The following is a 27985-nucleotide window of genomic DNA, read 5'->3' as shown; positions in this document are numbered from 1 at the left end:
GGTGGAGCCGGCTAAAATCACTCCTGCACATTAAGGACTGACTACAGGAGGACAGGACAACATGAGCCTTGCCTTCAAGAAGCCTCTTGTTTCAGTTCAGTGCTCAGGAGATGAACAGAGATCAGAGACTTGCCAGGCGCGAGACTGTGACTAGAAGGGGACCAAAATGGTGGAGACCTCACCAACAGGGGAGGCAACCCTTCATCTTCAGCTACAACTAGGACACCCAGAGACAGGAGTCCTAGCAGGCCACCTCGATCAAGGCAGCAGGGCAAGGCACCTTCCAGCCGTATCTCCAGGGCTGCGGAAAAGAATGAGAGGAGGAGGCAGAAGGTACTTGAGAAACAAGTTGCCAGAGCCCGGCCTAATGCTCGTCAAACTACCACCAGTAATGTAACTGCTTATCCACGGGATTCTCTATACCAAGATCAAGTATCCCCTGACAGGGACAGCTCTCTTTCTCCTCCTTTATCTTCTGGGGACCCAGGTGACTTTCGGGGGACCCTTCTGAGTGTACAACCCCCATGACAGGGACTCATGAGCAATCTCTTGCGCCCACAGTGATTTACCTTGGGCCTGAGCCTTGCCCCATGTCAGAGGTTCCTAAGCAACTGCGACTAATTATTTCCTAAACCATCTGACATGGCATTGCATTGGGTCTCCAGCAACATAATCCACCAATGCCACCAGCCATGCCTTCGCAAGCGAATCCTAGGCATTCCCTGGCACAACCTAGCACATCACAGATCCAGACTTAGGTTACCATCCATTGCTAGCAAGGGATCCATTTGGGGTGATGAAGAGCACAGAGAAACTGATCTATCAGATGACAAGGGTCTGATCCCATATCCTTACGCCTTTATGGGGTTCTTTCCCTTTAATCCGGAGGGGAACAATAGAAAATTTTACAATTTAGAGTCTGAATTTTGCCAGGACCTCGACCCACAGTAGGAGGCCGAATTGACCCTTAGAAAAACATTCCAGTCAGCGGCCTGGGCGGTTAAGTCAGCAGCTTTGGCCTCCCTTTTTAACTGCACGACTCTCTGGATTAAACAATTGCAGAAAAGGATACCCATTCAGGATGTCAGGTTGCAGCAAGATCTCAATAACCTCCTAGCAGCTACACAATTTTCCCCAGACTCCACCTTAAATGCGGTCAAATTTGCATCTAGGGCCCTAGCCTTGTCTGTTACTTCCAGACGTTTATTGTGGCTTTGTAACTGGCAGGCGGATGCTAAGTCAAAATGATGATTAGCAGCTTCCCTTTACTCTGCCAGGTCTTTGTTTGGTGAGTCGTTGAATCCTATCCTGATAGAGGATAAGGATAAACACAAGGTGCTACCCATATTATCCAGACAATCTGACTGTCTGCCCACACCTTACTTCCGGAGTCAGGTTTTTCGCCCCACAGGTCAAGACTACCAACATTAGAGATATTTTCCTGCATATTTTCCTCTAATAGACCTGACAGAGGCTTACCTGCAAATTTTGATTCTTCCAGAACATCAGAGATACCTCCGGTTCTCCTACAAGGGAACTCACTACCAATACAGGGCCCTGCTGTTTGGCTTGGCTTCGGCTCCCAGGACCTTTACCAAGCTATTCTGATAAGGCAGCATGAAAAGTCCAAGACTTTTAACTCTACAGGAGCATGGCTTCTCAGTTAACTTCGAGAAGAGCCATCTCATCCCCTCGACTAGAATCCTTCACTTAGGAGCCCTGATAGACACAAAAGTAGAAAAATTATATCTGCCTCCTGATCACATAGACAGTCTCAGGTGCTTGCTTCACAGATTCACAAGGAACGTATGGTCCCAATCATTCTTCTCTCCAAACTACTGGGAAATATGATTTCATGCATAGGCATTGTGCCATGGGCATGGCTTCATGCCAGACAATTGCAGTGGTTCCTCCTCCCCTTCCAACAGAGGGCCACCAGTGCCTCCAACTTTGAGATAAGGGTCCTGGCTCAGGTGCTGCTCTCTTTCCGGTGTGGTCATCCCCCTTGCTAAACCAAGGTTGCACATTCAAAGAACCACACAGACTCACCCTCACCACCGATGCCAGTCTGTTCAGCTGGGGGGCCCTTCTGGGATCACAACTAGCTCAGGGACAGTGAGCAGGAAAAGACCTAGCCCACAACATCATCTGTCTGGACCTGAGAGCAATCCACCTGGCCCTTCACCACTTCCAATCGAAGGCTGACATGTGCTCATATTGACGGACAATGTTGCAGCAAAAGCGCATGTCACTCGGCAAGGGGGGACCCACTCAAAGACCCTATGGCTCGAAGCACATCAGCTGGGAATCTGGGCGGAGAGACATATCCTCTCGATCAGTTTGGAACACATCTCGGGACAGGCAAACCATCAGGCAGATTGACTCAGCAAGGCCACAGTAGACCATGGCGAGTAGCCTCCTGGGCTGTTCAGACAGATTGGCTCAGTCATCCGGAGGTGGACTTGTTTGCAACTCCACAGAATGCTCAGCTGCCAAGGTTCCTGTCCTGCTTCCCAATTCAGGGGGCGGAGGAAACCAACGCCTTTCGTTGCCAGTGGCCCAAGGGTCTCCTTTATGCTTTTCCTCCCCTTCCTCTGATCCCAGGGTTCCTCAGAAAGATAGGGCTGGAGGGGGCGGAGGTCGGTATTTCGCAGGAGAGTCCAAACCCTGTCCTAGGTCCTTGGTTAAGCCGCTGGGAATGAGATGAGGGTGTGTGTGGGGGGAGTCCTTTCCCTTTATCTCTCTCCTCATCAGATCTCATCAGCTTCATCCAATTCACATCTACATGGCTGCGTCCTCATCGAAACTGGAGCCAAGGAGGAAGAGTCACAGAGGTGTGGCTAAAGTTATGACTCAGTCTCTGGGCAGGTTAGGACATGATAATCCCATTCCTGGACCCTCCTGCGAAATACTGAGAAATGATGTTCAGGTAGGACCAACATTCCTTTTATTACATTAATATAGCCCATGGGATTTTGGTAGTGATATGGAGTGTAGGAGAAGGAAAGCCAAGTATCATCTTAGCCTACAGATTTAAATAAGTTTACTTTGATGAATATTTCCGTGAAATCAGTGAGATTTACTTACAAGTGGAATACTTTTTCAGAATTACTTGCTCAAATACTGTCTAATATAAGATAGAAAATATAATTCTGCAGTATTGTTTCTGAAATTTTCATTTGACTTTACATATAGATTCATATTAATTTATCATTGGGGATATATTATTCAATTTGACAATTTAGATGGATATCCTATCTAAAATAAAAATTGTAATTCATGAATACATATGTATATATGTATGTTTATGAAATCTATGCAGAATTTTAAGTATGGTATATTGGTGGTAGATTTACAGCTTTTTATTCTTCCCTTTAAAAGTCCAGCGGTAGGAAATGCCTTTGCTATTATCAAATTTTAAAATATTTTCAAATATTTCCATAAAAGTATTTGGAATGTTGAATATAAATTGACTGTTTTTGAATATTATTTGTTGAATTTTTCTTTCATATTAAATCTTTTATATGTTCAAATACTTATAGCCTACACTAAGCTGACATGGCATATTTTATTTTATTTTTTACCTAACATATATCAGGTATACTAGGTGTGTCAACTTAGGGTAACAATTTCTAAATATTTTTTCCAGCATTACTGATCATATTCTAGGTCTGTAAAATATTTTGCCCCTTCAAACTTGAATTGTTCACTGTTAAATCTGATTAACATATAGTCTACAAATTATAGCAAGGCTTGGTAACTTCTATATGCTTCACCATTAAAGAAAAACAATATTTCACCTTTCATTTCTTAACCTGTGATTCATTCCATTGAATTTCTCAAATAATTCTGAAATTCTTCAGATATTTCTAGGGGTGGGCTTAATTTTTTTTAGCAATGGATTTTTTGCCCAGTTGCTGGGTGGGTATTGCCTAGTCGACCTCCTTTACCATGGCGTGTGGGGGGGGGTCATTTTCGCCCTTCCCAGGCTCTGGAGGCTTTACTCAAGCCTCTGGGAGGGTGAAAATGGCCTCCCCTGGTTCTGGAGGCCGGAAACGGGGGCCCTTCCGGAACTTCCAGGAGGCCCATTTTTTGCCTCCCCAGGCTCCGAAGGCCCTGCAGAGGCCGGAAACAGGACCGTTTCTGGAACTTCCTGGAGGCCTGTTTTTTGCCCTCCCTGAGCCTCTGCATGGGCCCTGTGCTTACCTGGCATCCCAAACCGGCTGCGTGGTTCACCAAACTGGGCAAATCCTTAGCTAGAGGATTGCCCGAACCCACAGCAGCCCACCCCTGGATATTTTTGAAACACTTTCAGATATTTAAGGTACTTCTACTTTTACCACAAGAACATACTGTAAATTCAGGTTGGAAATGCCAATTTCTACTTATCAGGTTCAAATGCAAACCTGTTAATTTTGATGCAAGCTATTAAATTTGTATTATTTTCCTAGAGTTTTTTACTATTAAAGTAATAGTAAATGTCCAACGTTGTAATTGCATCTTATCAGTGGAAAGAACAATCCTACACTTTTGCATGTTTCCCAGATCTGCTTTATTTGTTTTATTTATTTATAATCTATACCACATTTATCCAGTGAAATATACCTAGCAATAAATAACAATTAAAGCCATTATATAAGAACAATGAAAACAGTTGTTGATTTGTTGGGATGTTCCAGGAAATATTTGCAGGACATGCAGTGGGAGTGAAGAGAGAGAGAAAAATCAATTAATAAGTGAATATTTACTCATGTAAAAAGAATTAGAGCTCTAATTTTTATATGTGGCTTTGTAAACCTGCTTAGTGTTATTTTGTTATTTTTTAATACAGATAAGCTTTGTCAGATTCAGTGGTCTTCTGAATGTGTATATTTAACTTAATATCAAAGCATGCTGCAGATATCCAATGCTATGCAAGTGAAAAATTTTTTTACCTCTTCCTTCTCCCCCCCCCCATAATATTTTTTCAATGAATAAAAACATTGCTGTTCAGCAAATTTAGCTCTTAATTAAATGCAGCCTTATTATGAAACTGCTAGTCTGAAATAAAGGGAGAGAAATATATTGCTGTTTCTTTCTGAATTTTTTCCTATGATCATTTAACTCTGCACAGTTAAAATAGCACTCTCATTAGCTTTATAGGTAATCCTTGACTTACTTACATAAGTTCATTTAGTAACCGTTCCAAGTTACAGCACTGGAAAAAGTGACTTATGACCATTTTCACACTTATGACCATTGCAACATCCCCATGATCACATGATTTACATTCAGATGCTTTGCACCTGGTTCATATTTATGATGTGATAATTTTTGCATCCTGACAAGTGAAGTCAATGTAGAAGCTAGATTCACTTAACAGCCTTGTTACTAACTTAACAATTGCAGGGATTCACTTAACAAACGTGGCAAGAAAAGTCGTAAAATTGGGCAAAACTTTCTTAACAGATTTCTCACTAAATTCTGGACTCAATTGTGATCATACGTTAAAGACTACCTGTGCTTGGATTGTATGCATCCAGGAAAGTTATTGAATAGAGCCCTCTATAACACTCTGCAAAAAGCTATTTTAATGCGACTGCAAGAGAAATTATTAAATGAGTAGGAAATTGTTGTTTTAATAGTATTTATTTTTATCTAAGTGTAAGTAAAGTCAAATGAAGTTTTGTGCTGGGTTCTGTTTCTTTGTTTTTCCTCTGTCTTGCTTCTTAAAAGGTCTCCAGTTCCTTCAGTTTCTTTGAATCTGTTTATCAAATTTAGAGGCCACCTTTACTTCTAATGAATCTGGGTAGCTTATAATTTAAAAGTTTAAAAAAGATCATAAAGCCCCCCCCAAATCTTTTTTTTTAACTTTGGCCTACTTTTTATTCATGGAAAGCCCAGTAAGGCAGGAAAGAAAAAAAGTTATACAGTAGCACATTGTCTAATTTTGAGAATTCCAGGTAATACATGCATGGTGAAATCTTGATTTAATGGATCATTTAGTAGGGATTGGAGCTGTTTATTAATCCCAAAGGTCAATGAACGTACATCATTTGCAGCAATTTACATCACTTGTATTTACATACGATGTAATTTAACATTGCTTTTTATGAATCATCTGGATTACTTTGGGTACTAAGGACTTATACATTATTTCAGGCAGATGTCTGGTTGAAGATTTTGTTTGCTGAATAAAGACCTGTTAAATTGATGTTTTACTATACTGTTGCTATGAGAACCAGCAAGCTTTAGTAGTTATGTGGCTGGAGTAAGAGCAGAGAGGTTCTAGCTTCGTCCCTTAGGCATGGAGCTTGATAATAGCAATAGCAATAGCAGTAGACTTATATACCGCTTCATAGGCCTTTCAGGCCTCTCTAAGCGGTTTACAGAGAGTCAGCATATTGCCCCCAACAATCTGGGTCCTCATTTTACCCACCTCGGAAGGATGGAAGGCTGAGTCAACCCTGAGCCGGTGAGATTTGAACCGCTGACCTGCTGATCTAGCAGTAGCCTGCAGTGCTGCTTTTAACCACTGCGCCACCTTGGCTCTAATGTTGGGCTAATCGCTTCCTCTCAGCCCAAATCAATGTCAGGCTCTGGAGCAAGACTGCTGAAAAACAAATGATAGGCTTCCCTATAAGAAGAAAGCGAGTATAGTTTAGAACAGGCGCTGTGGCTGAGCTGGACACTAGTAGTATTTATGTAGCCTTGTATCCTAGTTTTATGTTGTGTGTTAATACTACTTTAAAATAACATGAAGATATTGGCTGGTTGTGAATTACTAAAAGTTCTCCACAAATGCAACAGACCCGTTTCATGAGAAGAAAGCATCTGGCAGTCTGGTTTCTCTGCTACATATAAATCCTACTGGAGAAAGATTTTCAAAAATGTCCATATATTTCTATAATTTAAATGATAGTAAAATCCATCTATGAAAAGTATGTTTTTTGTGTGCATTCTTTTTCCTGCTCTGTCTCTCAGAGCCAAATGTTGAGATTATGAGAAATTTTGCTGTGACATTCATTTATCTTAATTGCTTTAGTCACAACAGAAAGCAAGGACTGTGCCTGTGCTAACTTTAGAATTTAGCAAATTATTGATTATGTATAGCAGGTGTGAGCAATTTATGCCCCCTCTAACATTCTGAAATCAGAATTAGATTAATTTTAGATAGTGTTTTTTTGATTGTGTTAAGTACAGAAAGGTGATTTGGCATTTCACCTTTTAAAATACCAAAATGGTTGAAAACCATAATTGTACTGCTTCCAATGATATCTCTGCATCTGTATATGGCCATTTGTAACTTTCCAGATCATCAGGAGACTAGCTAGGAGGTCCAGTCCCATCTTAACTATGGTGTACAGAGTAACTCCTACTAAATTGGAGTAATTAACAATGTTAATTACTGTAAATTATGTAGACCTTTACTAGTAGCTTCCAGTTCTCTCTACTGTCCAATCTTGATTTAAATAAGACTTTTTTATGGCTTTCTTTTATAACACATGGGGGTTAACTATCTTTGTAAATTTCAGAAGGATATGAATTAGTTCCATGAGTCCAAGAAGCAGCATCTTTCCTCCTTGGCTTTTTCATTTATAGCAGATCTCTTTTGAAACTCAGAGTTTCTTCCCTCAGAAAATCTTTATGATCACATTCAAGTTAACTCTTTGAATCCTGGACATGTTCTACAAATTTGCTATAATGGTTCCACTATTGTACTGCCAACTGATGGTTTTGAAGAGCTACGTGTATATTTTTAGTCTCAAATGTAGTACTGGATTTGTTTATTGTACCAGCCCAAATATTAGGACTCTGTCAGTTGTTTATTTCAGTTCATGTGGATGGGGAAAAAAACAAAATTGTTTGTGTGATGGATTGGTTGATTCAGTTATGGGGCAATGCAATTTCTTGTCTTTAATTTAGTTTCTTGTCTTAGATCCACCAATCCGTTGTTTCAGCTGATCTAATGACTGCTGGAATCCTGCTAGCTGTACAGGTTTCCTTGTCTTTCTAACAGCATTAGGTGTGCATATTGGGATTTCGTTCAAGAAAAGAAGTAGATACACCAAGCTGAAGATGATTGGCTGCTCTTTTTTGACAGACAAGTGTGAAAAGGAAAACCCATTCGATTTCCCATTCATTCTGGATTGGTGGATCTGAAGCACAGAAACAGAGTTTCAGGTAAGAAATTCCCTGTACTAAATAGTGTTACAAATGTCTTTTTTGGTTAATCAAATATGTTCTTCTGCATCAAGTTCTCAGAACATGAAAACTTATATGACGACAGGTGTTCCCAGTATGTACTTTTCCACATGGGTGGAGTTTATCAGTTAGCATATGTCTTGATGAATGAAAATTCATTTGTGGGCTCTGAGTAAAGTATATCACTTTTTTATGATCAAAAGAAAATTTGCCAGAAAGCTCTACATTTTGGCTTTGTAGTATAAAATTGAGCTGAATTTATAGTAAAAGAATAAGAATATTTACAAACGTAATGTGCATAATAAGTGCTCTTTGTATATCTTTATTTTCTTATATACATGTAAATGAATTCCAAGTCAGGATTTCATGGTTCTATAGGAACTGAAGGAAATGAGGGGGGGGGGGGATGACGAAGACTTTGTTTTAAATAAATATTTGGGGTTCACCATTTTGTGAATATTAACAAGTCTGATTTAATACAAGTATAAAAAAAACCTCCTCAAAATTCATAGCACACAGCATTTTTACATTATCCTGCTCCCTTGAAAGATTTTCCTCTATAATTAAATTTTATTTACTACCAGTTTTGTATTCACTGGTAGTTTCAACATTGCACATAGTCCATGGTCTGGATAGTTGTTTAAGGGCTGACACTTTTCTTGTTTCATGACGTTTTGGCATTTTTCCAAAACACTATTTCATTTAGAAATATTATAATCTTATAAAGATTGATGATTTCATTAGATTTCAGTTATCAAAAATACATCTTTAAGGTACATGGGGAGTTCATCTCTGGTAGGTAGAAGAGGGTCAAATACATTCCGTGTCCACAGAGTTAGTGTTCTTATGTGATATTCATGTAGTAGACGGTATAAACGAAAGATTGGGAGCTCTAATATATAAGAAAAATGGCACTTTTCATTATTTAAAAATGACAGTTCTTTTGCTTAAATGGGCTAACTCAGTTACAACGTTTAGAAGATTTACTCATAATCTCATTTTACTGCTTACAGGAGAAACTGCTACCTGTATTGAAAGTATTTTACAAGGATCATCTGGATTACTTACGTACTTGGTCTTGATGTTAGTATAACCTTTTAGACACCAAGTGCCCAAACTCTGTGTACATGCGTGCATGCCTGCATGCATGCCCAAATTGAAAGGTGCACGAATGTGCATGCCCATACATGCACACACGTGTGAACATGCATGGACATGGGTGCGGTCATGCAGGCATGCACAGCAGAGACCCAAAGACCAGCTGGTCAATGGGAGGCGGGGCATCCCAACACCTGCAGCGCAGCAAGAGGTAAGATCTTTTTCTTTTGTGAGCTTGCAGGGAAACAAACTCACAAAAGAAACACCACGAAGATCTGACCTGGGGCAATGGCATGCCTGCCAGCAGAGAGGGCTCTGTGTGCCATCTCTGGCATGCCTGCAATAGGTTCGCCATCATGGGTATAGTATATGGCTTTTTTGTTGATCGTTAGTTGAAATTTAAGGAACACTGTTAAATCTAAAATACAGGCATTTCTTTTTGAAGAAAGGAAAATTGAACAAGGCAGTGTATACACATTAAATTTTAAAATATTTTTTTTTCTCATACTGGTTTATTGAATAAAAATACCTCATAACTGGGTATATTAAAAAGAAACAAAATTGCTGTGTCATCCTTTTAGTAGAACAGTATTTCTCTCAGGTATAACGGTTGACAGCCAGGTTTTGAAGTCATAAAGATGTGCTTTGGTCAATCTCTGCTATACCCCTGCTTGTATAGATGTGCCTTCTTTATGTCATTGGACTACTAAGAGAAGTATTCCAGCAATTGACTTTTATCCTATATGAATAATTGGTGTTGACAGAAGGACTCCTTCCATTCTAATCATTGAATAATGCCAGTTACTCTTCCCCTGAATGTATTCACATACCTTTTTTAAAATTAAATTTCTAAGATTATTATTGCCTTCCTGGCCTATTGGAAATCAAATCATGGAGGCCAACTTTCCTGAAATGCTAATTTATTCGGTTTATATCTAGATAACACACAACAAATTACAAATTTTACTGTTGCTTAGTATTGACATATCTGACCATCAGAGTCAAATGTATTTATTAGTGTGTGTGTGTGTGTGTGTATCAGTGGTGAGTTCCGGACCCCGTTGCAACCGGTACGCTGCACATGGGGCCGGGCGTTCTAGTCGGGCATGCATGCTATGCGTGCATACGCACACCATCGCCCTGTGACACCCAAATGCTCGGCGGAGGTCGCGCAGGCGCCACATGCTGTGCGTGCATGCGCAATTGGCCGGTTGCATTATAAACAGCTATGGAATGTGGGTGGGCCTAATGAGCCAAGGTACCAGTACGGTGGCCGCTGCTCCCGGCTACTACAGCTCCGCCTGTACTGGGTTGTACCACCCCGAACCCACCGCTGGTGTGTATGTACATACATAGGGTTAGAGTTTCCTATAACTTTGTGTCAGTCCAGTTTATTTATTTTGTTCAGGAAACTATTTTGTTCAGGAAACATTTACACTGAAAAGGTTTAGCTATGAGAAGAGAACTGAGTAGGTGAACAACAATAAATAGCATTTCAAAGATACTGATAGAGGAGACTTGATGAAACAAATGGATCGGCTATAATTGAGCCGTTGGATTCCTGAGGAGTTGATAAAAACCTGGTTTAGACAAATGAATGATACTCATACCCTTTCCTTTAGAAATAGCTAAGTGGTTGATTAAGAACTACAAATAAAGGGGCGGGAAACCCACTGGCTAGGTTCACGTATATGCAGCTGTGGTTTGTTTAAAATACAATTTGTTGAACAAATAACATGGGTCCTCAGAAGCTTAAGTAATTAGTTGCATAACTCTGGCTGTGAGTTGGCTAAATACAAATTATGGATACTGACAAATGCTGGTTTCATAAATTACATTAAAATTTAAACCAAATATAGCTTAATTTGACCCATGAACCCTGCAAGAAATTTCTTTGTTAGTGAGATCTGGTGTTTTTATACTAAAGGGAACCATGTTAACTTACAGTTATTCAATGGGAAGTGAGAAGAAATGAGTAGAAATTATGAAAAACGATGGGCTTTTAAACAAATTGCAGTTGCTAATTGGTGTATTTATAATCTTATCTCACATTACATAGACACATGTATGTCTAGTTTAATGAAAAGAAGGACTAGGGGAGACATGATAGCAGTGTTCCAATATCTCAGGGGTTGCCACAAAGAAGAGGGAGTCAAACTACTTTCCAAAGCACCTGAGGGCAGAACAAGAAGCAGTGGGTGGAAACTAATCAAGGAGAGAAGCAACTTAGAACTGAGGAGACATTCCCTGACAGTTAGAACAATTAATCAGTGGAACAGCTTGCCTCCAGAAGTTGTGAATGCCCCAACACTGGAAGTCTTTAAGAAGATGTTGGATAGCCATTTGTCTGAAACGGTATAAGGTTTCCTGCCTAAGCAGGGGGTTGGACTAGAATACCTCCAAGGTCCTTTCCAACTCTGCTATTGTATTGTATTGTATGTCACCTGCATTTACAAAATTCCGCTTTCTTCCCTGGCCTTGCCTCAGCCTCTTTAAAATCATTCAAAACATCTGATAAAGTTAATTTAAGTTCACAAAAGCTTATGCTTTTTTATAAATAAAGTGTCTAGAATCCCCTTTGTCAGTCAACAAAAGGTGCTACCATGTTGCAAAAGTTTAGATTAGGTGAAAACTGAAAATAGAATACATAGTTGGCTTTATGTATTTTTCTTATAGTCTAAGTACACTTTAAAATTGATAGATATACTTGGATTTTTCACCCTGGAAGCTAAACCCAAGACAGATATTGAAATATACTGCTTAAAATGCTTTTTGCAGGAAATAGCCTAAAATATTCATATTGAAGTATTTGTGACAGCAGGTATAAGTGTCTTTTAAAATTTAATGATGTAAGTATGTAAAAAGAGCAAAGTAGCAGCATTTGGAAATCACACTAAAGCACAGCATATGATTTATATAGCTATACCTTAACTCACATGTGGATCAGAACCTTGCATTTAAATTAACTGCAGTTGATCAGGGTCACTCTGCCCAACCTGTGTATATGGTTTGGAATTGGCTTATTCCTACTAACTGTAGTTACATTTAACCGTTGTATTGGCTAATTAATGTGAAAGAAAGTATATACATTATTGTACACCCAACGACATAGCAGTCCATAAAACTATAGACACTATAGGTTGACTGCTGTATCATCATAATGTTCTTTTTTTAACTTAATTTGTAGATTATTTGAATAGTTGAATGGCCAAAGAATTTGATTCCAAATTATATAGAATTAAAATAAAAAAGGACTATAGGTTATTCCTGAAGGATCTCTCCAGGCTAGGAGAATGAAATTAAAGTGTTAAAATCATTTCCTTATAAGCAGGTTTAGGCAAAAACACATACTTATGTAGGTGCAACGCAAACAGTTATGCAGTCTTATAAACTGCTAACTAGATAAAGGATCTTGGAAGGTAGGATAAATAGCTAAATACAGGTAGTTCTCAACTTACAACAGGTCATTTAGTGACCAAAGTTATAATGGCACTGAAAAAAGTGACTTACGGCCGTTTTTTTACATTTGGGACCGTTTCAACATCCCCATGATCAAAATTCCGATGCTTGGCAACTGGTTCATACTTGCGATAGTTGCAATGTCCTGGGATCATGTGGTCCCGTTTTATGACCTCCTGACAAGCAAAGTCAATGGGGAAGTCAAATTCACTTAACAGCTGTGTTACTAACTTAACAACTGCAGGGATTCACTTAACAACTGTAGCAAGAAAGGTAGTAAAATGGGGCAAAATTTAGTTAACAAACGTCTTGTTTAACAACAGAAATTTTGGACCCAATTGTGGTTGTAAGGTGAGGACTACCTGTAAAAACATTTGCTCATTGTGCATATCCTTAAAAAACATACTAATGGGGTCACATCCAGGAAAAAAAAAGAATAAACTACCATGCTGGATACGTTGTTACAGAACTAGAAGAGGGACAGAAAAATGCTACCAAAGCAACCAGAAATCTGAAACAGTTATCAGGTGTGGAAATAATACAATTGGGAAATCTTAAAAACAAGATAAAATATAAATCAGTGAGGAATTAGCAACTCATGGCAAAAAAAGTGATCAAATAGATTTAGATACAGGTAGTCCTTGACTTAGGATCACAGTTGGGACCAGAATTTACATTGCTAAGCAAAGTGTTTGCTAAATGAGTAGTGCCCAATGTTATGACTTTTTTTGCCCTGGTTAAGTGAATCAGACAGTTGTTAAATGAATCTAACAGTTGTTAAATGAATCTAACTTGCACCATTGATTTTTGTTGTCCAGAGTTGACTGGGAAGATTGCTAATGGCAACCACATGACTTTGGGATGTTGCAATCATTGTAATTGCATGCCGGTTGCCAAAAGCCCAAAGTTTGATCATGTGACTGCAAGGACGGTGCAACCATTGTAAGTGTGAGGACTAATCATAAGTCACTGTTTTCATTGCTTTTGTAACTTTGAACAGTTGCCAAACAAATGGTTGTAAGTTGAGGATTATCTGTTTGCAGTAAAGCTTAACACATAATGTAGCTCAGCATTGAGAGGTTTTTTTGACAGAGGGAAGGATGAACTTCACATGCTGTCCTCTCTATACTGGCCCCCTAGGATATAAGTAGGTAGATGCTATTGCATTCCTCTGCTGCTTATAGATTATTTTTTTCCGGGTAGAATTAGATTGGGGAAGCTTGATTCTAGAACTTATGTGTTTATTTTTTTTCATCAACAATGCTTTAATGCTTATAAGAATACTTTATTGTTATCAAGGGATGATACTTTTTGCCATTTTTAACAGCGTAACTACACATGTATGCACATGTGTACACTCACACACACACAGAGTTTGGTTTTTGTATTTGGATCTGGAATTTTCTCCTAGGTCAGACTAGCAAAGACATGGCTTCCTTCTTCCTTTTCATTGCATGTATTTGACCTATGTTACCTTGACAAGTGTTACCTTTGTTTTTGGCCCATTGTGATAAATTGAAGGAAGGATTGGTGCAGGCTCCACCAACTTGGTATTTTTTAGATTGGGGGGGGGCAGGATTAGAGCTGTGATACTTCAAGTGTGGGGGAAAATAATTTTAGTTTTATACTACCAAGGATAGCAATTTGTGAAAGACTAGGTAGGTGGGTGATTGGCTCTGCCTTATTGAAGAAGGATTGGACATTTTCAGTTAATTATCTAGAATATTTTAAAGAGTAATTAAAATAGATATTTAGGTATCAAAAGTTATGTAGATAAACTTGAGCTTTTTTCCATAATTAGATTATGCTGCTCCAGTTGCAGCTCTTTAAGGGAAGATGTTTGATTTCTTTAGATCCCTGTTTTTATATTGAGGATAGAATGAAGTTGGACTGGGATTTAAAAGAGACTTTGTTCTCGCTTCTTGAATACTTTGATATTACCAATTACATGGTAGCAACTGAATATGTGATAGCACAACTATTATTTGGTTTTAGATGAAGATATATTCCATTTAACTGTCATGATTTGAAAACAAGCATTCCTATAGATTGTGATAGTACTATGTTATATATGTATACATAAAACCATTGGATTGGATTCAGATTGCCAGATGTCTACTGGAAAAAGGATATGTTCTTTCAGTCAGTTCTTCTGCCACCTGCATTCTCCCCATGTGCCCCCTCCTAAACCTGCTATGAAGGTTTGAGAGGCCTTTTGAAATAGCTGTGTTAAGTTGCACTGGAGAGGAAAAGAGAAATCAGCAAATATTCCCCCTGCTCCCAGTCCTATATGGACACCTATTGCTTCATTTTTATCCCTTTTATTCAAATTGCAGTGCCAGTTGTAAAAGAAAAAGTTTTAATTCGGCCTTCTACAATTTCTTTATTCTGATTTAAAACATTGGCCTGTCTCACTAGTATTTTGTACACTGATTAATAAAACTTTTCACAGCTAAAAACATCTGTGAAAGGCTTTTCATCACAACCTGGGATCTTCTGAATACAGAAAATATTCTTTATCAGTGAAGTGTAAATTGTTGCATCAAACCTTCAAATAAATTTAGTCAGTATGGTAATTTTCACTAACAATTTTGGAAATGCATTTTTAGAGCCAATTTGTTGATATTTTGGGGGCTTATTGAGGCAAAATCCTTACACAACATTGATGCTGTATTAATTCTATCTCATTTTTATTTTGATTATCTTGTCATTTGTACTGCATCCTTCATTCTTTTAAGGCATACATTTATGGAACTTTTGAAGTTACATTCATTTCCTGTACAGACCCAGGATGTCCTTTTTTATTTTTACCAGTAACAAACTATCAATCTCCTTTTTTAAAAATTTGAGTTCTAGGACCTATATGAGGACTGAGTTGGGGGATGGTATTGAAAAGAAATGCATTTTAGCTAAGTCCTTCAATTGAAAAAAATGATCCCATAACTAAATCGGAAGTGACTTCCTTTGTTTCATGCATTGGTATGTATGTACCTCAGGGGAACCCTAGAGATTAAGATTGTGTGCAGTAAGTTTTGACTCCAGTTCTGTTTCTGTACATTACAACTGTAATTATCTTTGAGGCTTGCCTCTTCATTTGCAAAGCAGCTTTTGGTTTATGCTACTCAAGCTGCAACTTGCATTAGCACAAACACTTGGTGTTGGTTTTTTTTGAAACCCAAGTGGTTTAAACTTGTTTTGGGAAGAAACTCAAACTTAAATCGTTTTTATTACTATCACCTTAATTTCAGATTTTGTAAAAGTTCAGCATAGAACTGGAATTAAGGAACCATGCTATTTATCACTGCACACATGCCGCCTTTAGGAAACCCATAAACCACCTTATTATGCTTTGAAATCTTAGATTATGATCTTGATAAATTGCTTGTAGAACTTGAATTGATGGTTGGGTAATACAAGTCTTGTCAAATACCTTTTTTTTTAAATCGCAAAAGAGATTTAAAACCGACAGATGAAAATAAAGCGTTAAAATTGTTTTGTCCATACAGAGTAGATAAGAAGTCAGTGCACCTAAATTGCTAATATTTCTGGATATTTCAGATCTAATTGTTAGTTGCAGTAACTTGTTTCCTTTAAATGAAAAAAACCCACTTCCTCATAATGAGACCACCACATATCCACTAGAGTTATTTAAAGGTTTTTTTTCCCAAAGGTCATCTTGCCACCTTGAATAGCACCTATGGATCCAGTAATCATAAATATTTGCAGTAGTCAAGCATTTATGATTAAGTGTATTAAATTTGAAATTTATTAATAAAAATGGTTAAAGAATCATGCTCAACTAAACTTTTGATTCACTGGCAAATAATTTTTAGAATTAAAATTTAAAAAGATTTTATCAATAAAACGTTGAATCAGATCCTTAAGTAGACATATTGGAAGGGAAGAAGGGAGGCAATCACTTGGTACAAAAATTAGAATTCAAAAGAACGCATTGAATTCCATTTTCCAAACTTAGAATTCCACTTACTACATTTTTGAGCTGATAAATTGAAGGGAATAAGCCAGTGGAAAAACAATTACTATATTTTTCGGAATATAAGACACACCTTTTTTCCTCAAAAAAATGGGCTGAAAATCGGGATGTGTCTTATATACCGAATACAGCATTTTTTCCTCCCAAAGCCCCACCCCTTCACCAAAATGGCTCTGCATACCCTTATGGAGGCTTTCAGAGAGCTCCTGGGGGCTGGGGAGAAATGAGCAAAAAACGGGTTCCCCCCCCCCGCAGCACTCTATAAGCCTCCATGAGGCTATGCATGCAATTTTTTTGATAAAAAACGGACCCGTTTTTGCAAAAAATGGACCATTTTTGCCCCCCCCAAGAGTACTCTGCAAGCCCCCCCAAGGCTATTCATGCCTTTAAAAAAAAAACGTTTTCGTGAGATTTGCAGAATGAAAAAACTTTTTTTCCACCCTTTTGGAAAGCTCTTTAACTGATTGATGAGAATTACATTGATCAAGTGCTGTGCCAGCAGAAACAAAGTCTTAGGTGCTGCAGATTGTCAGCGATTTCCTCCTCCAGCACATGGATAAATACACCTGGAAACATCTACCTACCTACTCTCTCTCCCCCTACCTACCTACTGTATTTCTCTCTCTCTTTCTATCCCTCTTATCTACCCACCTACTTACACTCTCTCTCTCCCTATCTACCTACTGTATTTCTCTCTCTAGCCCTTTATCTACCTACCTACCTAACTACTCTCTCTCTACCTACCTACCTACCTACTGTATTTCTTTCTCTCCCTCTCTAGCCCTCTATCTACCTACCTACTTAAAAAAAATGCCTCTTCAAAACCTTGGTGCGTCTTATACTCCGAAAAATACAGTAGGTGTCTTGGAGCCTCATTTACTAAGAAACTACTGTTTGGCATTTTCTATTTTGGCAAGAAACATAAAACGGGCTCCCAGCATGTTTTAGTTAGATATAAGCCCCAGCAAAGTCCATTTAAAAAGCTAATCAAGACAACTGGAAGGATGAAGAACTTTCATGAAATTTCTTAACCCCGAATGAGAGATTCTAGACTCAGAATAGATCGCCATTCCTTGAAAAAGAAATCACTAATTATGATTAACTGAAGATATATTGATCTCAGAACCCCAACTTAGAATATGGTTTGGAATGTGTAGTTCATGCATGCAATATAGAAGCAGTGTTCTGTGGCTAGGATCTTTTGACAATCTGGGATGTAACGTTGCCAATTGCATACCATTGGTTAATTACGTATGCATTTTAACATACTAATAAGTTACCTGCGTTCAGTAACTTGTGGCCTCTAACTGCTTCTTCTCTTCCTTCCTTTTTGTCATCCTGCAGTGTTCTGTGCCAAGGTCTTTGTGGCTAGGCTGCTCCAACCTGGTAGAGAGCATGTGCGCACTGAGATGCCTGCAGAGCATGCCCAGTGTCAGATGTCTCCAGGTGCCTTTCTTCTTTCTTGTTGTAAATGTGTTATGCGTATGCTGTGGTCATTGTTAAAATCTCTCTGGATTCAATTTAAATTGTATTAAGTCTTCTGAATGTTTTCTGTATGATTCTCATTAGTTTATGGAGGAGTCTTCCTTAAGAAGGCTCTGTATGACACACACTCTTAACTAAAAATGGTAAGCATTTTGCTCTACCTGTTTGTTCAATGCAAATGAAGAATGCATGTTGCCTGTGTTCATTTTGTGTGTTACATGCTGCAATTATTGGAACAATGGATGAAAGGTAGTATCAAAATCCTTACATAGAAATAAGCAGGTAATTATTTCTATAAATCAATTTAATATATACTGCTTTTGACAATATGCTATCTAATGGTACACACACACACACACACACACACACACACACACACACACACATTTTAAAACAATGGAATAAGTGACTTTCTTTTAAATATTAAATCATTTAAATAATGAAAACATGAAATATGCTTGATTGGCCTGAATTTCTTTCAAGTAGGAAATTGGTTTTAATTAAATAAAATTATTAGATATTTTGCTTTAAGTTGCAAATTAAGGTTTGTATAGAGTTAGTTATTTATAAAAAGCTGAATTAGTAAAATAGTCTTATTCACAGATTTGACATCTCATAATTTTATCAATGGAATTAATGATAGGGGAGCATAGAAATATTTTTAATTAGCTAAATAAAAAAACAGCAATTTCCTTAAATTCTAAACAAAGGGGGAAAGCTAAAAAAATAGAGACATACAAAACATTTATTTACAGGCATGTTTCAATAAACTGAAGCCATGATTAATTACAATCATCCATGGTTGATTTTTATGAAACAATTCTGCAAAGAATTGAAAATGCTTGATCATTTCATGTAATAATGGGCTATTTTAAAATATGTCTAGTAAGCATTATCTGCTGCGGATTGCATAGGATTCATTTGTTGAGATTTCACTGAACTGATTTGAGTCTTTCCACAATGTGCCAAAGAACTAAACATTATTTAAGTAGGCAAAGATATTGTGAATCTTGAAAGTCGACCGTGAATTTGTGAATGTAGCCTATAGGTATGCTTAAATTTGAGAAAGAACTCCTTCCTCTTCCTCCATTATTGAAAATAATTAGTTGTCCCAACAATTCATCTCAAAAATTATAACACTTTTTTTTGCAGATAATAAAGAGACTAGTAATAATAGAGTTTTTCTATCTATCAGTTTCATCCAGGTATTTGTAATTCTATTCTTAACCAAAGCAAACCCTTTCAGTTAATATTCATTTCTTCTGTGAATTTATATCCTTGTTAATAACTCTCCATTCTCATCTGAAAGGATACATATTAGCAGTTCATCCTGAATGTTGTAATAAATACTGTTCAGTTAAGAAGCAGACTGGTGTGCAGACAGTCAAAGAATTCCTTTGAAGAAGTTATTTGAACTTTCCAAAAGATGCAGGTATTTTGACACTTAAAGCACAGGGATTTTGTTTAGTCTGTGTAATTTAAGTGCCCCTTTATAAGGTTTTGCCCAGCCCGAGTATTTCTTTTTATATTGTTCTTGATTCTAAATGAAAAATAAATTCTGTTTTTTAACAATCTTGAAAGGCATGTTAAAACAATTTTTAAAAGTTTGCATCATATTGCTTTGTGTTAGTGTATACATTATAGATTCTTACAGTGAGCAAAATCCATCACTACTAAATACTGCATGAGGCTGCTCTTGAAATGTGTGTAGTTAAATCAATGGAAGTGTGATATATGCTTGGAATGCTGTGGATGGCAAACAGAATTGGCTTGGCAGTGTGAAAATATATGCATGAAAACTATTTTCTATAGTTTTGCTTATAAATGATTTGTCCTTTTTAATTTTGTGGCTAAACTTTAGCTTGTACTATTTGCAAATTCACATGATATATTGGCAGAAGCAAATATAACCTCCTAACAAATGTGATTCTGTGATAAAGCAGTCTGAGAATAATATCAGTTTTATTTTTTAAAAAACTACATTGACAGCTTCTTTTTTTGTATAGTACAGAAAACTTCTCAACCTTCTTTGTGCTTAAACACAAAGGGACTGTAGAATCAGAAATTTTAAAATGGACAGTATTTTCAAATAACACATAAATAAAATCCAAAGGAGAATTGCTTCAAATGAATGATTGGGCAAATAATTATCAGAAATAAAATGACATTTTAAATTGGTATGCTACATTTCTGAGATACTGAGGATTGTGTTTTTCAGAGTCAGGGGAAATACTTTTCAAAATACGAAATTTGTGGATTGGTGGTTCTAACCAACAAATTTCAGATCGACTCTGGGGACTAATTCATATGTTTCAGAAGTTACATGTTGTGAAGAATTGATTGGATAAATCAAATTCAAATTCAGTTGATTGGGATTGTTAATCCTAAATCTAAATGTTAGTATTCTCTAATTTAATCTGGCTAAAATTTATGAGAGGGGAAGTATAATGTATTCTTAATTGAACTGTGAAAGGGAGACCTCAGGATTTGGTATAGAGTTTACCAAAACTTTTATCTCCATGTGATGTAATGTAAAAGAGCAATATTGGCGTAAAGAGTTTTTTGAGAGTTTGATTATTGGCCTAAAGTTATATTATTATTAATTGTCCTGAAGGGATTGATCAGCATAGGGAAAGGATGGTAACAGTCATCATAAATCCTTTGTTTGAGTACAACATAGCTACTTTCAGCCTCTGAGAAGAATCCTAGAAATTAGTCAGCTTTATTTTCCAAAAATGTTTGTTGTTTATATGCTTGTAAGTTACTTTGAGAGAAAGTTGTTAACTAAAAGATGGGGTGTATACCATAGATACTAAATAAATGAAATGAATGAATCTATTGTATAATGCAGAAAAGTATGAATAAGGGAGCCAGTTTGGTGTATTGGTTAAGGTAATGGGCTAGAAACTAGGAGACTATGAGTTCTAGTTGCAACTCAGGCATGAAGCCAGCTAGGTGACTTTCTTTCTCTTTCTCAGCCCTAGGATGGAGATAGTAATAAAGATATGATAAACTTTACAATCTGTGACTAACATGTGTACACACACAAAATAAAATGCACGTTAAAATAGCAATCTAAATAAGTTATATAACTTAGAAAGGAGAAGAGGAAAAGTTGTAAACGTATCACAGAAATATGGTTTCAGTTGCTTCACTCTTGCAGCAGCAAGACAGAATTTGGCAACATTATGGGTGATGGCCATGGGAGTCCCAAGCTGTGGAAGGGATTATTTTTTTTATATTTACCATCAATAACTGCTGAAGGGAATGGGGTGACTCCAGTGGGAACAAATGCTCTGTAGTGTCTATTGTTGATTAGAGGCTGACAATAATCAGCTGGCTTAGTGGTAAGATCACTTCTCCAGTGATCATTTTGCTTGGTGGTGTTTCATGTGCTAAAGAAGCCATAGAGTGCAGCTTTTTGTCAAATGATATCTTCCAGTTAAATTGGAAGTTATCTCAGTTAAGGGATGTCAGGCCAAATCCTGAAAATCTTGTCAACAAAACTGCAGGTCCAGGCAACTATCAGAAGTCAAGCCTTATACAAAGGCATGCTCACACACAGCTACAAAAGTTAAATGCTTTTAAAATTGTATGGGGTGGGGAAGGCATATTAAGATTTTAATAAAGAAAGATTAAAAACTCTTCCAATGAGGATTCATGGCAAGCTAGACATCCCTTGAATGGAAATTGTGATTGGTTATAGGATCTGGATTGAAGAAGTTTTTCCAGAGGAAAGGGGAGAGTGTGAGGTATCCCATCTGTACTCCATATAGCCTCTCTTTATGAGTGAATAGATTGCAGGAACATCATGTAATCATCTTCTGAGCTGAGTGAATAGGAGTCAGGGATTCTCTGTTAGCTCACAATCATAACACAATCTTTTTAATGTACAAAATGTCCAACCGAGTCTCATTTCTTAATCACATTGGAAATTATTCTTTTACTATTTTTGAAACCTTAAGAAACTTCAGGACAACATGTTTCATTGCATTCACAGGATGAATTCCTCCTTGTGAAAGAGGTTTGACATTTGAGTTTAAGGAATTAGAAAAATAGGGTTGTTTTTTTTAATAAACGTCAATAGAAAGTTTAAAGTGATGATTTTCAAAAGTTAAAAATGAACTAAGGCTCCAGATGGTTTTGAAATAAGAATTTGTTATTTAATATAATAATTTTCCCTTTGGAAAATTCTGATTGTTTTGGTTTGGTAGAAAGATAATATGATAAGAAGGTACTGTATTTTTCACATCATAAGATGCTCTGGACTATAAGACGCACCTAGCTTTTGGGGAAGAAAACAAGAAAAAAAAATCTGCCTTTGCCTCCTTGCAGCAAACAGCCTGAACAGTTTTAGGACAGCCTGATTTAGCACGAGCAGCTGATTGGTAGTTGTATCGGCCTCCCGGAATACCACTGATCAGCTGTTCCAGGCTGCGGGGTTCACTGCTGCTCATCGCCGCTGCTGCCTCCACATGCCCCATTTTCTGCTTCCGCGCATTCCGTTTTTGACCTGTTCCAGGTGGCAGGGATCACCACTGCCGTTCATGATAGTTGGTAGCAGTGATGGCCAGCAGCGATCTTAATTTCCATATTTTTATCAAAGAATAGAAAAGTAGATTAGTGAGGTATCTGAAAATGTCAGTGGAATAAACTAGAGTAACAATTGAGATATTCCATGAGTCCAAACTGAAGATACTTGCATTTGTGATTGGGAATAGAGGAAGAGGTATCTTTTCCAGCATGATAATTAACTTTAGAACAGGAAATATATTCTGAACTGTGATAATGCACATTGGTGGAAATTCAGAAAGGTGCCTGAATATTGATGAAACATTAAATTAGACAAGTGATTTCAGCATTAGAAAAAAAAAACTTGTACACAACATTGGCAGGACTGTATTAATTTCATTTTTTTGTTTTTCTCACACCTTTTCTCCTGATCTAATTTTCCTTTCTTCCCTCTTTTAAAATCAGACTTTAGATGTTGCTAAATAAACCAGCACTGTAATAAGTGTTAAATAACTCAACATTGGGCAAATCAAATCCAAAGAAAATACTTTGTTTGAAATGTGTGACTGCCAGAATATTATGGGGTAATGACTGGTAGTTGCTCCACTGACCTACATTTGCCCATAGTCATTGCGTGACAAAACTAGGTCAACTTCTGTTTTAGTTCTGTACTATGTCTTTAGATCACATGAAAGTGAACAGACTTGTATGGACCTTCCTATGGTGTTTTTTTTTTTCTTACGTAATCTCTTAACATTACAAGTGCATAGTTCAGCACACAAAGAGTACAGAATCTACAGATACAAAAACTGGATTTTCCCCCTTTCAGAATCCAGTGCCAAATTTTGACTATAACACAACAGGCGTGTCCCATCTCACAGGCTTTTACTTGAATTTGAGAGGAGTTTCCAGTGCCGTGCAAAAGCAGCAAGGTTGCGATTGTTCTGTAGGGCTGACTTTAGTTTTATATCTGCTTCTTAAGTTGATTTGTTTTCTGAATTCAGACAAATTAGAAAGTGTAACAATTAGCACAAGAAAATCTACTATAGATAGCTTTTAATTTTAAAAAATGTGATCAGTTTTCAAACTCGGCATGAATGAAAATATTCCTAAATGGTAGTTAGTTACTTTATTGTCATTATTAAGCTAGTATAGAATTGAAGTCATGCGGGGAAACAACATTCCTACTAAAAATGGTTGGCTGCTACCTGTCATGTTGAAGATAGTATAAAAGTACTTCCCTGGGGAAGTATGATATAGATAGCCGAGTTATAGTTGAAAAGATACAATTTATGATAATCCTGCCTCTATTTTATAGAGGACTATAGATATTGAGTCCAAAATTTATGTTGTTAAGTGAGAATTTTCTTAAGTGAGTTTTGTCCCATTTTGCAACTTTTCTTGCCAGAATTTGTTAACTGAATCATTGCAGTTGTTGTATTAGTAACATGGTTGCTAAATGAACGTGACTTCCCCATTGAATTTGCTTGTCAGAAGGTAGCAAAAGGCGATCAATGACCCAGGACACTGCAACCGTTATAAGTATGAATCAGTTGTCAAGCATCCAAATGTAAATCACATGACCATAGGGATGCTGCAATGATCGTAAGTGTGAAAAATGGTTTCAGTGCCATTGTAACTTTGAACGATCACTAAACAAACTGTTGTAAGTCGATTACCTGTAGAGATAGAAGTACTTCTCAGGTTGCAACAGCAATTGGGCCCAGGATTGCCCTCACTAAGTGATACGCAACGTCACATGACCACTCTACTTGGCCATGACAATCCCTGCAGTCCCGGTTGCCAGCATAACCTCAAGACACAGGTTGTTAAGGAGGAATTAGCAGGAGTTCCAGGTAAGGGATGGGGGCTACCACGAGGGTTTAAGTATATACAAGTAGTCCTTGCTTACCTTGTTCAGTAACTTTGAACTTTTAAGATGTTGCTGAAAAAGAGGTATGATTGGTTGTTAAACATGATTTATTTAATAATTGTAGCAAAACTGACATAAGTTGAGCATTATCTTAAGATGTTTCATTTAACAACCACACCACTTAGTGATGTAATTGCCCATCCCGACTGCAGTGATTAAGTGGAGGGCTATCTATGTATGTGTGTAATACACAGTCAGGTGTGTGTGTGGGAGGTGTGTGTATGTGTATATATAGAGAGACAGACAGACACACACACAAAATAAGTTTTTTTTAATATTTGGCCTCAGGACACCGCTACGTTGAATTTGAAATGAAACACTCAAAATGTGAGTGAAGACTTTCAGCTTTAATTCATTGGATTTGACAAAAGTGTGGCATTAACCATTGAAGAATTACAGCCATTTTAATTCACCCAACTCCATTTTGGTGGCTCATAAATGATGGGAGAAACTAACAGAATTATAAATATAAGGATTGTTTTTAATGCTTGGATGAAAGTTCTTTGCAGTTAACTCATGCCTGAAACTCATGGACATGACCAAATGCTGAGTTTCTTCCTTGGCAGTGCTTTTGCCTGCTTTTACTGCAACTGCCTTTAGCTCTTATGTGTTTGTGGGTCTTTCTGCCTTTAGTCTTGTCTTCAATAAGTGAACAACATCCTCTATTGTATTGAGATCAGGTGACTGACTTGACCAGTGGAGAATATCCCATTTCTTTGGCTTGAGGAACTCTTGGGTTGCTTTTGCTGTCGGTTTTGAATCATTATCCATCTGCAATATTAAGCAGTGTCCTATACATTTTGCAGGATTTGGCTGAATCTGCCAACTGCTGAATATAGCATTTGAATATAGAAAATTCAATGCTGAATCTGAATATAGCCCTCTACGCTTCAGAATTCATCCTCCTGCTTTTATCAGTAGCCAGTCATCAATAAACACCAGTGACCTGGTTTCATTGGCAGCCATACATGTCCATGCCATAACACTGCCTCTGTCATGTTTGACAACTGATGTGGTACCCTTTGGATCATGAGCTGTTTCTTCGCCATACTTTTCCTCTTCCCATCACTCTGGTAAAAGTTAATCTTGGTTTCATGAATCAAAAGAAGGTTATTCCAGAACTGGGCAAGATTTTTGGTATTTTCTGCAAAGTTCTAATCTGTCTTTCTGTTCTTGAGCGTTACCAGCAGTTTGAACTTTGTTGTGAAGCCTCTGTATTTATATTCATGAAGCCATATTTTGAGTATAGACTTTGACACACCTACCTTTTCAAGAGTGTTCTTGCCTTGGCTAGCTGTTGTCAAAGAGATTTTCTACACCAATGATAGAATTCTGTGCTCATCAATTTAGTTGTCCTCTATGGGCTTCCAGGTCTTTTGGCGTTGCAGAACCTGTTAATTCCTTTCTTTTTAAGAATGTTCCACGTTGTTTTGGCCCCTCCCAATGTTTTGCTATTTTTCCGATGTGATATTTTATTTTTTTCAGCCTAATGATGGCCTCGTTCACTTGCATAATCTCTTTGGACTTCATTTTGACTGTTCCAGTGAACAGCTATCACATGCAAATGGAACACTCAGAACAACAAGAAAATCCAGTTGCCTCTTGAAAAAAGATCTATGGGACAATCATGACCTGGATTACTGAGAAACTCTATAGACATAAAACACTCAGAAGGAACTCCATCTTTATCTTTGATTAGTCATGGAATAATAACAAGGGAGCAAGACCGCATCTGGCCCCAAAACATCTTGTCTGCCATTTGTCCCTCATTTATGAGCCACCAAAAATGGGGGTGGGTGTGCAGTCATTAAAATGACTGTAATTCCTCAATGGTTAATGCCACACTTTTGTCAAACCCCTTGTATTAAAGCTGCAAATCCTGACTCTCATCTTGAGTGTTTAATTTCAAATTCAATGTGGTGGTATACAGAGGCCAGGGGTGGGATTCTACTGGTTCGGACCGGTTCAGGCGAATCAGTAGCTCCAACCATTAGCTGGGAGTGAACCGGTTTTCTACGACAATGAAGTGGGCCTGCCCACCCGCCCCTGCACTTAACTTACCTATATCTTCTCAGCTAAGTCGTGCAGCAGAGTGGATTGCTGTGCTTCAGCTGATCTCCAGTGTGCTGAGCAGAGAATCCAAAGAATGGGTTAACTCTGCCTTTCTGCCCAGAGACTGAGTACTTTTAAACTTCACAGCCAGGCCTCTCTCCAGTTTTTTTACTCAGTCTTAGCCCAAGAGACAATTTTGAGGAGAGCTCTTCAGAGCAAAACGGCAGAGTTAAATTCTTTGGATTCTCAGCGGTTTACAGCACAACGAGGGTTTTTTTTGGAGCAGCGTGGTTTTCACAGAGCACCACAATTTTTGGATGAGTGCTGCAGCCACTTAGACTATCAGCTGTTTGGCAGGAGGGGGAAACAGCTCCCATCAGCTGTTTGTCGGTGAATGGCGCGGCTTTCGTGTGAGCAGATGGCTGCCGCAACAATCAGCTGACCCTACTTTCACTGGTCTCTTTCGACCAGACCTCTTTAAATCCCTCCTGTTTAAAGTCAAGACCACAGCCCACATGGGAGCAGAGCCAAGCACATCAGAGCCGGCATTGGGATAACCAGACCCAAACCAGCTCCTCTTTACTGAGCTAACAAGGGAGAGTGAGGAGGTTCCTTCACCCCAACTGTTCCAGGATGTGGTCCGGAGGCAATGGGTTCACCTAGGAATCTACGCCAATCCAAGTGGGAATGACAAGAGATTTTATAATATAGCCTCAAAATTCGCTGAGGAGCTACAATTACCAATGGTAGGCAGACCTGTGGCAGCCTTAACATCCTCTACTTTCCTGTCTTGAGATACCCAGATGCTCTGAAAACAGAGGATAGAAAGACCGAACTGACCCTTTGCAGGGCTGATCAGGCGACCTGGGCAATAAAAGTAACAACTACCGCTTCCTTCTTCAATAGAGTCTTCTTACTCTGGCTTCGCAGATGCAAGCAAGAGATTCACCTGATGACCAACACTTCCAACAGGACATCAACAAGTTGATAATGGTGACGGAATTTTCAGGTGATGCCACCCTGGATGCAGCCAAATTCACAATCGGCTATTGCATCATTGGTAATGGCCTGATGTCTGCTGTGGCTTTGCTACTGGCAGGCAGATGCAAAATAAAATGGAGTCTGGCCTCTGCATCCTTCAAGGGGGGAAAGCTGTTTGGTGAGGCCATAGAGCCCATCTTGATGGAAACCAAAGATAGGAGAAAGATCCTGCCTTCCCTATATAGGTGAGCGAAACAACACCCCTCGCCTTATTTTCGCAGGCCTTC

General features: G+C 38.1%; 1 protein-coding gene across 5 annotated transcripts in view; it reads left to right on the top strand.

Annotated features, from left to right (window-relative positions):
• Nucleotides 1-27985, top strand: part of FBXW11 (F-box and WD repeat domain containing 11) — a 78697-nt gene that overhangs the window by 5515 nt on the left and 45197 nt on the right. The window contains exons 2-3 of one of the 5 annotated variants that reach the window (XM_087716896.1): nucleotides 8000-8163; nucleotides 18080-18181. The exons of 1 other annotated variant lie outside the window; for it this stretch is intronic. In XM_087716896.1, the coding sequence (XP_087573022.1) occupies nucleotides 18131-18181 (51 nt within the window). In that variant the 5' untranslated portion in view covers nucleotides 8000-8163; nucleotides 18080-18130. The remainder of the gene's footprint in view (nucleotides 1-7999; nucleotides 8164-18079; nucleotides 18182-27985) is intronic. 3 more of the 5 variants (XM_014066510.2, XM_014066512.2, XM_014066509.2) reach the window with 3 other exon arrangements.

This window comes from Thamnophis sirtalis, unplaced genomic scaffold, assembly GCF_051295495.1.
Source record: "Thamnophis sirtalis isolate CommonGarterSnake01/CBP01778 unplaced genomic scaffold, rThaSir2_p1.2 scaffold_5, whole genome shotgun sequence".
Taxonomy (NCBI): Eukaryota; Metazoa; Chordata; class Lepidosauria; order Squamata; family Natricidae; genus Thamnophis; species Thamnophis sirtalis.
This window is presented reverse-complemented; position numbering and strand designations above follow the sequence as displayed.